Below are 14,022 nucleotides of genomic sequence, written 5' to 3' on the forward strand. Positions count from 1 at the left end.
ATTTCATGCAGAATAACTGCTTGTTATTAATACCCATCAGTTACAGAAATACATGTGTGTGTGAGTATGCACACGATACATATGTCTTTTGCTTAGCTTTGGACAACTGTCATGCAACATCTATTGTTTTCTGTGCTTATAGTATATGAATATATACAATGTATTTATTTAATATGTAGAGTTTTCCTGTACAATCTATATTCTATAGAAACTACGTGTAGTTTATGTATGTTCTATGTAAGCATTTTAAAAAGTATTTCATTACACTGTTGTTCAAAGTGAAGTAAAAGCTGTACAAATTAAATAAGTCAAAATATCTGGTCTTTAAATCATTGCTTTTAAAGAGCAAAGCTAAAGTAAACTTCTAAGCAGGGCGAGACAAGTCTGGAGGCCTGGGCAGTCACCTTCCCCTTAGGAAAATGCAGTTATAGGTATCCCATCTTTAACTTTGCAAGGTGTTGGAAAAACTCAAGTATAAGTGAACGCAAGAATAATTCTGCTTGGCTTGACTTCTGTGACTGATTTTACTAAAACTCTGTTGCTTTCTGCAGAGGAGGTGTAGGCAGGGAGTGAGGCTGTGCCCACGCCCAGCTATGAGACTGTGAGGAGGCCTGCGGGGCTCCGCGGGCTTGAGTCTCATTCACAAGGGTGCTGAGCTGCCTGGCACGGCTCTTGCAGGCACCACACGTAGAAGTGGAAATGGCAAGCAGAGACCTTATGCCTCATTGCTGAGGAGCAAGGGAGAAATCTATCCGAAGGAATGATATCGTGTTGCTGGATGGAATCCTAGTGCTCGGAGACATCCTCTGTGCAGAGCTGATGGAGGCTCTTGATTGTCACCAAAGGAACCTGATTTAGGAGAGGTCATAAGAATTTGTTTACTGCTTTTGCAGTTCTACAGTCTTCTATTAAATAAAAAATAATTGCTTTCTTCTTAATGCCCAGCAGTCCTACTTTTCAGATTTGCTGCTTTGTCGCTTTCTTTGTATAGAATTTTACTCCTGTTGCCATCAATAATACTGTTGATTTCACTGCTGTGTTGCTTTTAACTTGTGACCTGGCGTGATTCCAATGTGTTTTCTCCCCTCTTGCCTACCGTTTCTCATTCCTTGTCTCTCTGGCCTTTTGGAAACATTGCTCCATGTCCTGAGATCTCTGATCTGACTTGAATTATTTTTTTCTATACCTTAGTTCAGGATAGGAAATACAGTCCATCTTAGAATTAATATGGGAGGAGCAAGATGGGATGTTCAGTAGCACATTCAGGTTGAGAAGTGACTGTAAGCATAAACTTTCCTAAAAAATCTTTTTTACCATCACCTGTTTTTAAGACCTGTGAAGATCTTTAACTTTGTGTATATTAAGAATGCATCTAGAGATTTGAATGATTTCATGACATATTCTAAATGTGTGCACACAAAGCAATGTTCTTGAGGATTGATCCATAGCAATTAATCAGAAGGAGAAATCTTTTAGCTTGGATTACAGTGTGCCCTGGGTGTTTTGCTTCAAAAATGTAGTTGTCCAGCACTCAATCCTTGCACAGTTAATGCGTTCAGGGTTCTTTGCCTGCCTGTATTCACAAGTGTTTAACATTTGCATTTCATAGAGTAAAACTGTAAATAGAAGTCAACATTGTGTAGTCACAGAGTTCCCCAAAACTTTCTTTTTATGGATTTGCAGAGAGGTCAGGACAAAAAACTAATCTGTGTTAACTGGTGTACATATGTTTGACATCTTTCAATAGTGAATATATTGTGCTGTCCTTTATGTTCTGTACACTTTATGGACTTGTCTTTTCTGTATCTTAATGTACTTTATGAAACAAGTCATTCTGCAGTACAAACAAATGGCCATCTTCCCTGGCAGTGCGATTTACCTGAATAGGAGCAGAATTAAGTGCAGGTGCCCTAGATTTTCCCTTGTAAAACACATGCACAAATAACCCTTTCCCATAAATAATGTAGTAATCTTCCTGGCTTGGTTGCTGTAGATTGCAGCTAAAGAATCAACTTAAAACACTGGCTATTTTAATACGTAAAGCATCATTTACTAGAGAAGAGGCTTTACTTAGTGCATTTGATTGTCTTGTAGCTGCATTAACATCAATACATCAGAAATTTGCAAGTGAGGTAACTAATGTGAAAAATAGATTTAAAGGCAATTAGTATCTCTTAAGCTGTTTTGCTTCTGTATATCTAGGTCACATAACATCTTCAGCAACCCTCATTGCTATTTCTTCCAATCAGCAGCGCTAAGAAAGTGTACAACTTTAAAAATTAATGTAAGCAGTTGATAGCAATGTGACTCCTGCTCAGAGAGATGATATAAATGGAATTGGAGAGTTGTGCTTGTCTGAATCGGCAGCAAGAAGCAGCGTTAATGTAGGGCTGGTGCTTCAAGGCTGTTTCTCTTGTGGCCCAACTCCATCTAATAAGGAACTAGTTCTTGTGCCACCGTTTCGGTTTCTGGACAGCTGTTGAAAAGCTACAAGGTTGTAGATTAGAGAACTTTTCATTCCAGCTTGTGTGTTTATGGCGGGATTCTCTTCACTTCTCAAGCTGCGTTTTAAATATGTCTTCTGTGAAGTGGTGTAATTAGGGACATGGGTTACAATTCCTGTTTTGCAGATTGTACTTTTAGGAATAAGTTAGAGGCTTTGCAACATAAGTTCTTCCTTCTTTTCTCTCCATTTACATTTGTAAATGTATAGGTTAATTTTTGTTTGAATGTGGATGTTTACAGCTATGATTACAGTTGTAGCAAATGCCAGGTACTATACTTCCATAGAAACATCTTTGATTAGGTATGTTTTTTGCTGATGCTTCCCAATAGCAGAAAAAACTAGTGCATCCAGGTTCCTTTTCCCCGAAAGTTTTCGGCTGACTCCCCAAGGTTGTAGAAAAAATTGTTTAGTAGTCCTTAAATATAACTTCTACTTCATCTGTTGAAGTTTCATCCTGTTCCTATTTATTCAGTATGGTTAACTTCTGATTAACAGCAGACTTTATCACTACACTTCTGCTTCTGTGGTTATTTAAGTAAAACTTCTGCCATATAAATGGCATTAAAATGTTGCCTTGAGTAAGAGACTTCAGATAATGAAAGGCTTTGTTAGCTGAAATTAACTACCATGATATAAACACAGTCTCCTTCCACTGTTTCGCTGCAGTTACTCCACATGCTTCTGGTGGTCCTGCTGCACCTCTGCTACTAGTAGCAGAACCTGAAGCGAGCAGCAATATTTAGGTGCAGATGTAAGGGAGGGTGGGGAGAGAGTGTCCAGTGGGGAGGTTCAGGCTGTCTTGGTAATACAGCTTCATTCTGAAGTACTTGAAAAAGTAGTAGGTATCTAATTCCTTTTGCAGGAGGAAAAGGAGGTTAAAATTAGGCTTCAATTATTATGACATTCTAACTTCATCATTTTTTCACATCTCTAGATATTCAAGAATTTTATGAAGTGACCTTACTGGACAATCCAAAATGTATTGATCACTCTCAGCCCTCTGAACCAATACAGCCTGTGAATACTTGGGACTTTTCCAGCCTTCCAAGCACAACAGTGACATCAGAAACACTACCAAGCAGCCTTAGCCCGAGTGTAGAGGTATGTTATTAGAAATCTGCTTACTTTTCTGCTTGAGGCTATTAAGTCAACTTTCTTCTTTCCTTCATTTTATAAAATACTTAATTCCACAGAAAACTTCTTAGTCTTAAGATTAATAGTTTTATGAGGTTTAACTATTGAAATGTTGGATATGAGGTCTGTGCATTTTTCTAATTTAAATTTATAAACTTGTTTCTTAAACATTCCATTAGAACTCTGCTAACTTGGATTTATGCTCTGGATTTGAAAACCTCACTAATGGATTTAGTATGCTTATGCCATCCATACCATGTTTCTTCAGTCGTGATTTCATGAATAATTTTGGAAAATCTTAAGCTCTATTTTTCGATAAGTGAATTTTTCAGTATGTTCATAAGAAACTCTCTACTACTTAGAGTGGTGTTTTAGAAGTGTTTTTTTATCTCTTGATGCTATAATTTTTTTCACTAGTGAATTGTGAGAAACTGGAGCTGAGAAATGCATGCAGGTGTACATTTTTGCTGAATCAAGATCTTTCCCTGCCCAAGTTGAACTAGAAATGTTAGTTGTATTTCCTACACCAGTCATATGGTGACTCCAAAGAGATGAACTTTGAATTGTGTCCTCAGTGCTGGCATTGCTCTACTGGGAACTGAAGGCAGCAGTTCTGATGCATTTTGTGGAATAGTAACAGAGCTCAGGAAAAGCCATAGAGAAAAGAGGGCTAACCCTGCAACTTCCAGGAAGGCTGGGAAACGCTGCACTACCTAGCAAGGTAAAGTGGTCAGGCTGTGCTGAGTGAGCTTTAAGAAAGTAGATTAAGAGGAGAAGAAAGTAGATTCAGAGGAAAATAAGTGCTTATGCTTATTGAAACATCTATGAAAACTGCCCAACTCCTTAGAGGAAGCTTAAAAGAAACATTAGAATTGTGCTGACTTTTGTCACAAAGTAGGAAATGGTTTGTTTGAGGACTGTGCTACAAACAGGATATAGAAAAACTAAAGTTGAGACTGACTATGAATCTGAGGATTGAGAAAGAAATCAAGATATCTAAAATTGGTGTTGCCTAAAAGAACTGAACACCTAATTGTGAAACAGGATTTTGCTGGAGTATTTTTAGGCCACTGCAAAAAGGAGGGTAAGTATATTTTGTGCCCCTAGAAGATGTATTAATGCTTGCACCACAGTAATAGGTTTAGCTAAAACTGTTTTTAGTCTTTCTAAGCACTAGAATAGGTGTGCGTGGGAGTCTCCCTTGGCGAAGGTCTGTAAGGACAGCTTACCTGTGTCTGTCAGAAATGGCCTAACTTTTTTTCCTCTAATATATCTTGGACCTGTGTGATAGAATAACAGATTTACATCCCTACGAAACCTATGCGACTGTGGGGATGTTGCTATAAGTGCCTCTTGTGCCAGCAGCCTTGATTGTGACACAGAAACCCTAGGGTAAGGTGCTTTATAGCTCTAATACTGATGTTTAGTGCTTATAAAGGAAATATTCTGAAGTCCTGGATATTAATCATTATAGCCTTGTGATCTTTATCCAGCCCCTCACCACCAAAAAATGGAAAGCTCTTCTAGTAGAATTTTACTTCTTTTGCTATTAAGAAGTCCACAAAGGAAAAAACAACTTGTGAACTAAGAGTGGTGGTGTCCTGGTATCTTTCAGAAATCTCCCCATAGATGTATAGAGATATATGCACAGATAATATTTAATTTTGAAGGTGTATCTAAGCTTTTTTTTTTTTTTTTTTTTTTTTTTTGTTCTTCATGTGCTAGTGAACTACCAGTGTTACTAGGGCTTGTCAATGACATGAGCCAGTGACAACCAGCACATTGTCATCCACATGACAAGTGTGCTGAAAAAGAATGGCCTAACTGAGGTAGTCTCACTGCTGACAGCAGTGTATGTTCTCTGCTGAACTATTTACTGCTTGCAGCTAGCTCTTTGGTACAATGCAATGGTTGTGGTCTATAGTGCTACCTAAATGGAGCCTGATAAATGATAGGTTACTCTGTGATTCTTCTAAGTGGCCCAGGCTTGGACCATTATGGCAAAGTCTATCTTCATTGAGCCTTTGTCTCAAGGATCACATGAAAGGCAGACAGTTGTTTGACCTTCAGTATATGAAAGATATCTTCTATTTACTTTCAGTATTTAAAAGCATAGTCACACATGTCAGTGTTGATGCTAAACTGAACTTTCTCAGTCTTTGTCACCTACAGCAAATGTTATCTTTTATTTTGTTAAAATGCCACTTGAGAAATGCTGCTTTTTCATATTAGCCGTTTCTGAAGTGCATGTTGTTTTTGTGTGTGTGTGTTTTTTTTTTTTCTTTTAAACTAAAACTGTCAGTTTTTGCACTTGCAGGGCTGCTGCCCAGTTCAATTTTAGTTCATTAACCTGGTGTAACCAGATCAACATATCAGGTAGACTTTGAGATTTACTTAGCTTTATTCTTTTGTGGTGCTAGGCTAGTAAGATTATATGTGATAAAGGAATATGATGTTTTTTCTGTTTGTGATTTTAGTAGCCTTTGATATTATATCACAAATCCTATTTTTTTTACCTTAATGATTATTTTTTGGTATAGCTACTCTGAACCAAGCAAATGTTCTTCCAGCTGGCAGTTTGATAGTATTTGTGAGATGGGAGTTGCCGAAGGGTGGTATATAAGGGCTCCCTGCAGTGATTACGGGTTGTATTACAAGAACACAGCTGACTTTGGGAATGACTTCTTAGCAATGTGTGGTCGTGTGTATACACAGAATCGTGGTGCGCAGGCTTAGATTGCCTGAGGACTTTTAATGGAGCTTAGGTAGCTTAGTACTGTTTTTTCACTGCTTTTTGTGCACAAAAAGATTGGAATTTTTAATTCCCATAAATATTGTATCAGAGAAAGTTAGAGCAACAGATTTCCTGTTCAGGGATCTGTTTTCTTTTCCATGCTTTATATTTCCCGGAAGCTTCTTTAACAACTTGGTTTAGTCTACAGCACAAAAGGTGATGCAGGGTAAGATTCAAGAGTGATAAGCGGGAAGGGAATGTTAACATCTTAATCCTTTCAATGCTCGGTATGAACAAAAGATAAATAAGGGATCAATTCCAAGATGGAAGGCCTATATATATATTTTTCCCTATGGGCATTAAGTGACAAGTTTTAGTTGTGCAAACTCATCAGCAAAACAGCTGACAAATCTACAGCATGATATATTGACTTTCTGATTGCTTATTGCTAGCAATATTGTGGAAGAAATATCGGAAGAGGGAGCGTCCTCTTAGGCCCTTTTTGCAGGGATCTGCAGTGCCACCTGTAGGGAGGACAGATCATGTCTGAGACACCCTTGTTCAATAGACAGAGCTGGAGTTTCTACCAAGCAGATTTTCACACTGAGGTGCTGAATTTGTGACTCTGCTGTAGATGTTCTCTGTGAATCGTTGGTAGAAGTCTCCTTCAGACATCTTCTTTGCTTTAACAGTCAAAAAGATTCAGTACTGGTTGGTCTACTAATATGCTGTGTCCTCCTTTTTGCCTTCCTGCTACTTTATACTTGCATCGATAGGGGTATATTGCCCAGTATGAGTCATTTTGTTGAGTCTCTAACAATGTGTGGCCTTGGACCACTTAGCAGTCTTGGCTGTTCCCAAATGGTAACTTTACAGTAGGAGAATGACACTTGGTTCACCGTGGATTTTCATTCTTGAAATGAAGGCTCTTGTACAAGTAAGAGAACGTAAGTCTCAAACTAAAGCTCGAAGTTTTGCAGCTGCAGGCTGGTGGTCAGATTAAATGCAAGAAGGAGAGGAAAAAAGAAATGTGGTCAGTTAAAGATGTACATACCAGCAATAAAAATATGGCATTTCTACTACTTCTTCCTTAAGTACTTCTGACTTCAAAACTGAAAGGACGATCATCAAAAAAAAAAAAAAAAAAAAAAAAAACCCCACCAAACCTGTAATGTAGACTCTTCATCCAGGTTTTAATGGAGCTAGATATATTAAGTTACAGAATCCTGTAATTTTAATCCTGTAGTTAACTAAAGGTGCCAAAGATAATTGTGGTCATGCTGGTGCTTGATCTTTACTGGGTCTTTGAAATGCCTCTTCAGAGGTGCCAAAGCTGCACAAGGAGCTGCCCTTGCAAAGCAGAGCCGAGCTTGCTTCTCTGGTTATACCTGTGGCAACTGAGATACAGGTTTTTTTCATGTAATATGAGAATAAATTAGCATTTGAATAACCATGTGTTCTCTCTTTTATTTGTGGATTGATTGAAGAAATTAGACCTTATAAGTGTATGACTCTTATTTTCAAAAGCATTTATTGCACATATAGGCACTATTTTCAGTGAAAAGTCTGCAGAAACTGTGTCTTTGGCCTAGGGAATGCTTGTGTTTGTGCAGCTCCTCCTGAGCATTTAGGCACCTGTGGTCTGTACTCAGGAAAATGTGCACTGGTATTTGCAACAAACTTTTTTTTTTTTTTTTTGCTGTATGAGTTTTTAAGTGTGGTTCTTTGTTTTCTGGGGACTTGGTGTCACCATGGGCCCTGTTTGCTGGTGAATCAATTTTCACTCTTGGGAATTAACATCCATGTGATGCAGCTGGCGCTTTGTTGAAGTTTGGCCTTGAGAGAGCTGGGCAGAGAGCTGCTAGAATTGCCTCTCCCTTGCGTGTGTATCTGTATTGAACTAGTTATAGGAGATGTTCTTGGCAGGGTGCTGGACTTGTGTCCAGACACCCAAAAAAACACGTTCCTCAGTCTGTCTCACCTTTTTGGATGCTTGCACTTCAAGTGCTCTGTTTAGGATATCCACGTAAGCGATCTTAATGGTGGCTTGGGAAATTGGGATGCCTGGCAGCAATGAAAACTTCATATAAATGTTCCTAGAAAAAAAAAATACTAGGAAATGTAAATATAACAAAAAAATACCTGTGGCTTGACTTGAACGCACAAGGTAAAACCTTAGCCTGTGGATAGGTTTGACTTTCGATGTTAGTGTATGTGTGATAGCTGCTTTATTCCTGAGCCTTGCATGGGTTGGCAGCAACTGTGCTGGGTGATGGGCAGCTATCACAACACAGTTGTTCACAAGTGCAGTGCAAAAAGCGTGCGAGTGCAGAGTGCTGCAGCAGGCATGCAGCAGTCTTGTTTGGTGCTAAATTCAGTTTTATTGCACTAGATGTGCTGTGAAGAGCAGCTTTTTGAGGGAGAAGAGTGGAAAGAACATGCCCCATAGACCACTTGGACTTGATTTTAAAACTTGTTTTTTAAACCAAAAGGGAATATCGAGAATGTTCTAGGTCCATCCCTACCCTGGTCTAGAGCTTGCTGATGCAATGTATAATCACTTTGGTTGGTTGTAGTTCTTGAGCCAGAAGTGAAATGATACAGACAAGGTTTGAAGCACACGCCTGTCCCCAGCTGTGTTCATCAGGCTGAGGGGACAGACCCAACTCGCACACGTTCTGCCTTGTCACGGCTTGAGAGCCCTGCAAAAGGAGATGCAATTCTAGGTTAATTCCAGGCTCAAAATAGCATTTCTTTTGCAATATGCATTACCTCTTCCTTGTCACTTTCTTTTCTCCCTGTTCTACATGGAATATTCCATTCATTACTGCATCAGAAATGAGTTGTTTTGCACTTTGCAAATGCTGACATGACGTGAGAGGAGTAAGACTTGCTTGCGACCATAACTATTTTTTTCAACAAGAGCTTCATTTTAGAAATCGTAACCACCTAAGAAAAGCTGATCTGAGACTTTTGGCTGCGAAATAATTTTGCTTTGCATTTAATCAAATGATTCTGTGTGACTCTCATGTGTTAGGTAATGCTGAAAGAGGAGTGTATGAAATAGAGTATGAGGAAGCCTTGAACTGGTATGGAATGAGATTTGCTCTCTCTCGTAGGATATTTTCAAGGATAGATGTAGATTCTTTCTAGGCACAGATGATCAAAATAAATTAGCTTTCTTCTGAATATAAGCCTTCTTGTTTTAGTGTTGTTTTTTTTTTTTTTCCTCCCTCCTCATTGTTTCTACCTCTGCTGTAAATCCAAAGGGAGATGTGGCACAGATTGTGCTGTTTTGGCTCTTGAACATACTTTTTTCATTCTGCTGAGCTGGTGTTCAGCTGTGATTGAAAGTAAATTTCTTAAATGTTTGGAAAAATCCCTGCTATGCTGAAAGAATGGATTGCTTATGCATTGTAACAACAAAGGTAAGACGATATTTTTTTGATTTGCCTTTTGATTAATGCCTGTGATCTTGGAAGTTCTTTTTGAATTTTTCTTTCTATTTTTGCCTGCCAGTAGTGAAAATATTATGATATTTTTTCTAGTGGTGATTAAAAAAAAAAAAAAAAAAACACTTCACCAATTGCCAGAATAATTGCTGTAGTTGTTGCTAAGAGCAGCATGGATGTTCATTCCTGTAAGAACTAATTATGCTTTTAACATTTGTCAGGGACTCTTTGCACTGTAAAAATTCACTCTTTAAATGCTTTAAAATAGTAGTTTGCTTTTTAATCTGAAATGAGGAATTCTAAATGCTGGTTTGCGTAACCTATTTGAACAAATGTTTAAAATAACCATCAAAGACAAAAAAGATGCATCTAGGGAAGTCCTGTTAGGGATGGATATGTTTGAATGCTCTGCCAACTTGACATACTGCTGCCTAGTGCTGTTACTTCTGTGCTAGGCTAAAGCTTTGTGCCATACTGGTATTAACATAGTCCACTTATAATTGCTAAAATAAAATGATTCATAGGCTGGCAGTAGATTAGCAGCATGCTTGTGAAATATGCATAATAGTGAGTTTTATTTTTTTGCAAGACTTTTTTTCCTGTAAATAGTAAACTCTTCTCTTTTGTTTTTCTCTTAGCTGTTTACATAGCTGTAAGTTTAAAAAAAATCATTTAATAAACTACTTCCACTTTTAGCACTTTTAAAGCATTTGGAAACAGTTCATACAAACCTTCTGAAGAAGTACTATCAAGTTAAACCTCTTTAGGAAAATTTTGTGGGTTTAGTGATCGCTTGTGCAGGGGTGTGTGTGTGTGTGTGTGTGTGTTTGTGTGTGTGTGTAAGAAGCACAATCCCTAGTACCATGGGCTAATTTCTGATTTAGGTGGTTGACTTCACCTTGTCTGTCACCAGGAAAGAATTCTTTCTGTTGTTCAAGCTTTTTCTGGAAGTAAAACATGCCTTTTAAAACCATAAGTTTGACTTCAGCTGCATTCCTTTGAGGCATCTTTGTCTTATTTCATCTGAAATATCTATAGTTCAGTGAGAGCAGGAACAGACATTCATTGCACAATTTTGGTTATGTAATTATCTACCTTAATTTTGTTAAGGAATATGTAACTTCAGATTATTCTCATGCCTTTATTTACTTTCCAGAGATAATTTATATAGAAAGTTGGGCCAACAGAAAATGTGCTTTGCATAAAAAGGCATTTGTTTGTTTTTATTGTGGCCAGCCTGGTCGTATAAGCACTAACGCTTAAGAGAGGCTGTTCAGTGTTGCTGCCTGGGAGGGTTAAAGCTGTTGATAGTGAAACTCCTGAAGGGACTGTTTGTGCTGGATGTGTCTGTGCTTACAGTGGATTGGGAGCTGTATGCTCAGGAAAAATGGTTTCTTCACTGTCATGTATGAATCTGCTTGTGTAAAGGAAGGCATGTCTATGTGACACAGGTAAAGCAATTCGGAAATCGGCATAGGAGAAATGTGTAAGAGAGTTGGAAATAGGATTAGGTGCTGCTTTGACTTGTGTGGAAGTCTTTTGGAATCGGTTTATTGCTTCTCTCTGAGTAGCAAAGAAGGAACGGATGAATAAGGTGAATTTTTAAAACATTTGAAAGATCTTTCAGAATTTCAGCTTTATTTTGTTTTCAAGACAAGATTTCAGCTTTATTCAGCTTTAGCTTGTTTCCTGTAACTTGGAATAAAGACCCTTTCACTTAATGGCCACCATATGTATACCACTCTCTGCTATATTCTGAGGTTTAGCCAGTTTAATCTAGTGCAAGGAATTGATTAATACAGTCCTTTCCCCCTTATGTGGGCACACTTGCTTTGGTGTAGGTAGGCAAATTTGCATCACTGCAACCATGGATACTATTAAGAGCATGCATGTGGGCTGTGCCTACAGTAATGACTTATTTAAGTAACAGTCTTAAATGGGTACGTGGCAATTAAAAATACAGAATATTAAAATCCTTCTTGCAGAAGACCATTTTTGAGCAGTCATTCTTGTTTTTTTTTTTTTTTCAGTCTTATATTTTTACTGAAACAATTGAATTAAGAGGTGATTTAACATTTCTACAAATTATATTTGGAGTAAAATTATGGTGCAAAAGAGTGTTTTGAAACAAAAAAAGATACAAAACGATGACAAAGAATCGTGTTGTTTGAACTATGCCAGAGCAGTGTCTGTCTAGCCCATACCTTGTTTTTTGACACCTTGCTTGGTGGTAGTGTTAATTCAAAAGCTGAAGATAGGTCTGGCTAAAACCAGATGCCATGGGGAGAGGACAAGTGTATGTGATGTATGACCCCAGTATCCGGCGTGGAAGTGATCTAGTCCACCTTCCTGCTAAAAGCAGGCTTCGTATCACATTTGGACATGGTTGCTTAAGGCTTTGTCCAACTTGGTTTTGTAAACATATAAGAGACGAGATTTCATCGCCTCTCTTGGCAACTTGTCCCAATACTTAGTCATGGACATAGTTTAAAAACAGCTTTTTTTATACGCGTTTAGCCCCCTCCACTCCCCCACGTTCCTCAGCCCCGTCCTGGTTGGGAAATGGTCTTGTGTTCTCCTGCTGTGTCCTGTGATAAAGGGCCAAGCTCCGTCTTCTGGGTAACCTGCTGTTAGATCGTGATCGGCTGTGACAAGCTCCCCGCAGAGCTGCCTCTGCTCCACACTGCACTAGCCTGTGGCCTCATACATTTTTATAAATTTATGCTTTTCATAAATTCAGTGTCATCTTACTGCAATGTTTGACTCAAGAACTTGCTGGGCTAAGTGACTGCTGTCTATTTAGGACCCTTTCGTGGCCATCTCTTACATGGGCTTGTCCAGTCTCACTAGATGCCTGCAATACAGGACAAGGGGACACATCTTGCAATGCATATATATGTGTATATATACTTTTTTTTTATATATGCAGAGCACCTCTAGAGCTAGTGTTTGTTCGCACATGCCTGCTTGCTCTTCCTAAATATCTGCAGGCCTGTGAGGTTATTTCATTGATTAAAGCCTTGGGGTTCAGGGTTCATTGAAACCTTGCTCAGTTGCCAACCTGTTCATCAGAACCTCTGCCTGAGGAGTTGAAGTTCTGAATTGTTAGGGTGGATGCTAGAATAAACTGCATAGCTGGCCTAGGTACGTGATGTGTTTGTGGGTTGTTTCGTTAGATTTTAGAGCCTTTGTGTTTGAGTTCATAGTTACATTTCCCCTTGTTTTAAAAGTAAAAGCTGCCAGTTAATGCTACAAATATGTGATAAATGAATTTGATCTCGTTTGGGACATGTTTGACTAGGAATTGACCGAAGAGCTGATTTAAAAAAAGAAAAAAAAAAAAAAAAAAGAAAAAAAAAAGGCATTACATACCAGTATTTCCAACAGTTGAATTATAATAAGGCTTTTTCTCATCCTAGTCAGTAAATCGCATGGTGTGAGTATATTTAGGTTGGAGGAGGTGGTGAATACTGCTGTAGGAGACTGGAAAATAACTTTCTGAAATCAATCCCACAATAGGATCACTTTAAAGTTGATATGGGTCTTAAAAAGTATCTGAAGGAGGAACTATCTATCATCTAGCTTATGTAGAGTTGCTTTGCAAAAGAGCAATTTTAAGAATTTTGCGGGTAATGATCAGTTTCTTGCATCAAAAGAAGAACACTTGCAATGACGTAGTAATATCTTGTCTAGCTTTACTTATCAGTAGTGCAGATGTAAAAAACCATTATACTGAAATTGCTCCAGTTACATATAAATGGAAACAGAATAATTGAGGATGCAGAAGATCTTGGGGTTCCATAGCCCGGAGAGTGGTGCTGAATGGAGTTGAATCCAGCTGGTGATGGCTCACGGGCCGGGTTCCCCAGGGTCAGTGTTGGGGCTGGTCTCTTTAATATCTTTATTGGATCTGGATAAGGGCGTTGAGGGCACCCGCAGCAAATGTGCAGGTGCCACCAAGCTGGGAGGGAGAGCTGATCTGCCTGAGGGTAGCAAGGCCCTGCAGGGGGGTTGGGACAGGCTAGATTGGTGGCCTGAGACCCTATTTCTTTTATTCTCAATAGGTGGTTTAGTGTCTGATGTACCCAGCTGGTTGTATGTAAAGTAACAAATGCAGGTGAATGGGGGAAGAGCATCAAGTCTGAGATAGATAGAGTAGCATGGTGATTGTCATTCCTCTTTTGATCTGATTTTTA

General features: G+C 38.6%; 1 protein-coding gene across 13 annotated transcripts in view; it reads left to right on the forward strand.

Moving 5' to 3' along the window:
* The window catches only part of DLG1 (discs large MAGUK scaffold protein 1), a 123,289-nt gene that overhangs the window by 10,808 nt on the left and 98,459 nt on the right, over positions 1–14,022 (forward strand). For 12 of the 13 annotated variants that reach the window (XM_088525570.1, XM_088525554.1, XM_088525556.1 and 9 more), the window contains exon 3: positions 3,441–3,607. In XM_088525570.1, coding sequence (XP_088381696.1) covers positions 3,441–3,607 — 167 coding nt within the window. Of the gene's footprint in view, positions 1–3,440; positions 3,608–9,591; positions 9,803–14,022 lie in introns of those variants that run through there. The other variant, XM_088525567.1, reaches the window with a different exon arrangement.

Source organism: Tinamus guttatus, unplaced genomic scaffold (genome assembly GCF_059628265.1).
Source record: "Tinamus guttatus ecotype Peru unplaced genomic scaffold, ASM5962826v1 Tinamus_guttatus_pri_ptg000227l, whole genome shotgun sequence".
NCBI classification, from domain to species: Eukaryota; Metazoa; Chordata; class Aves; order Tinamiformes; family Tinamidae; genus Tinamus; species Tinamus guttatus.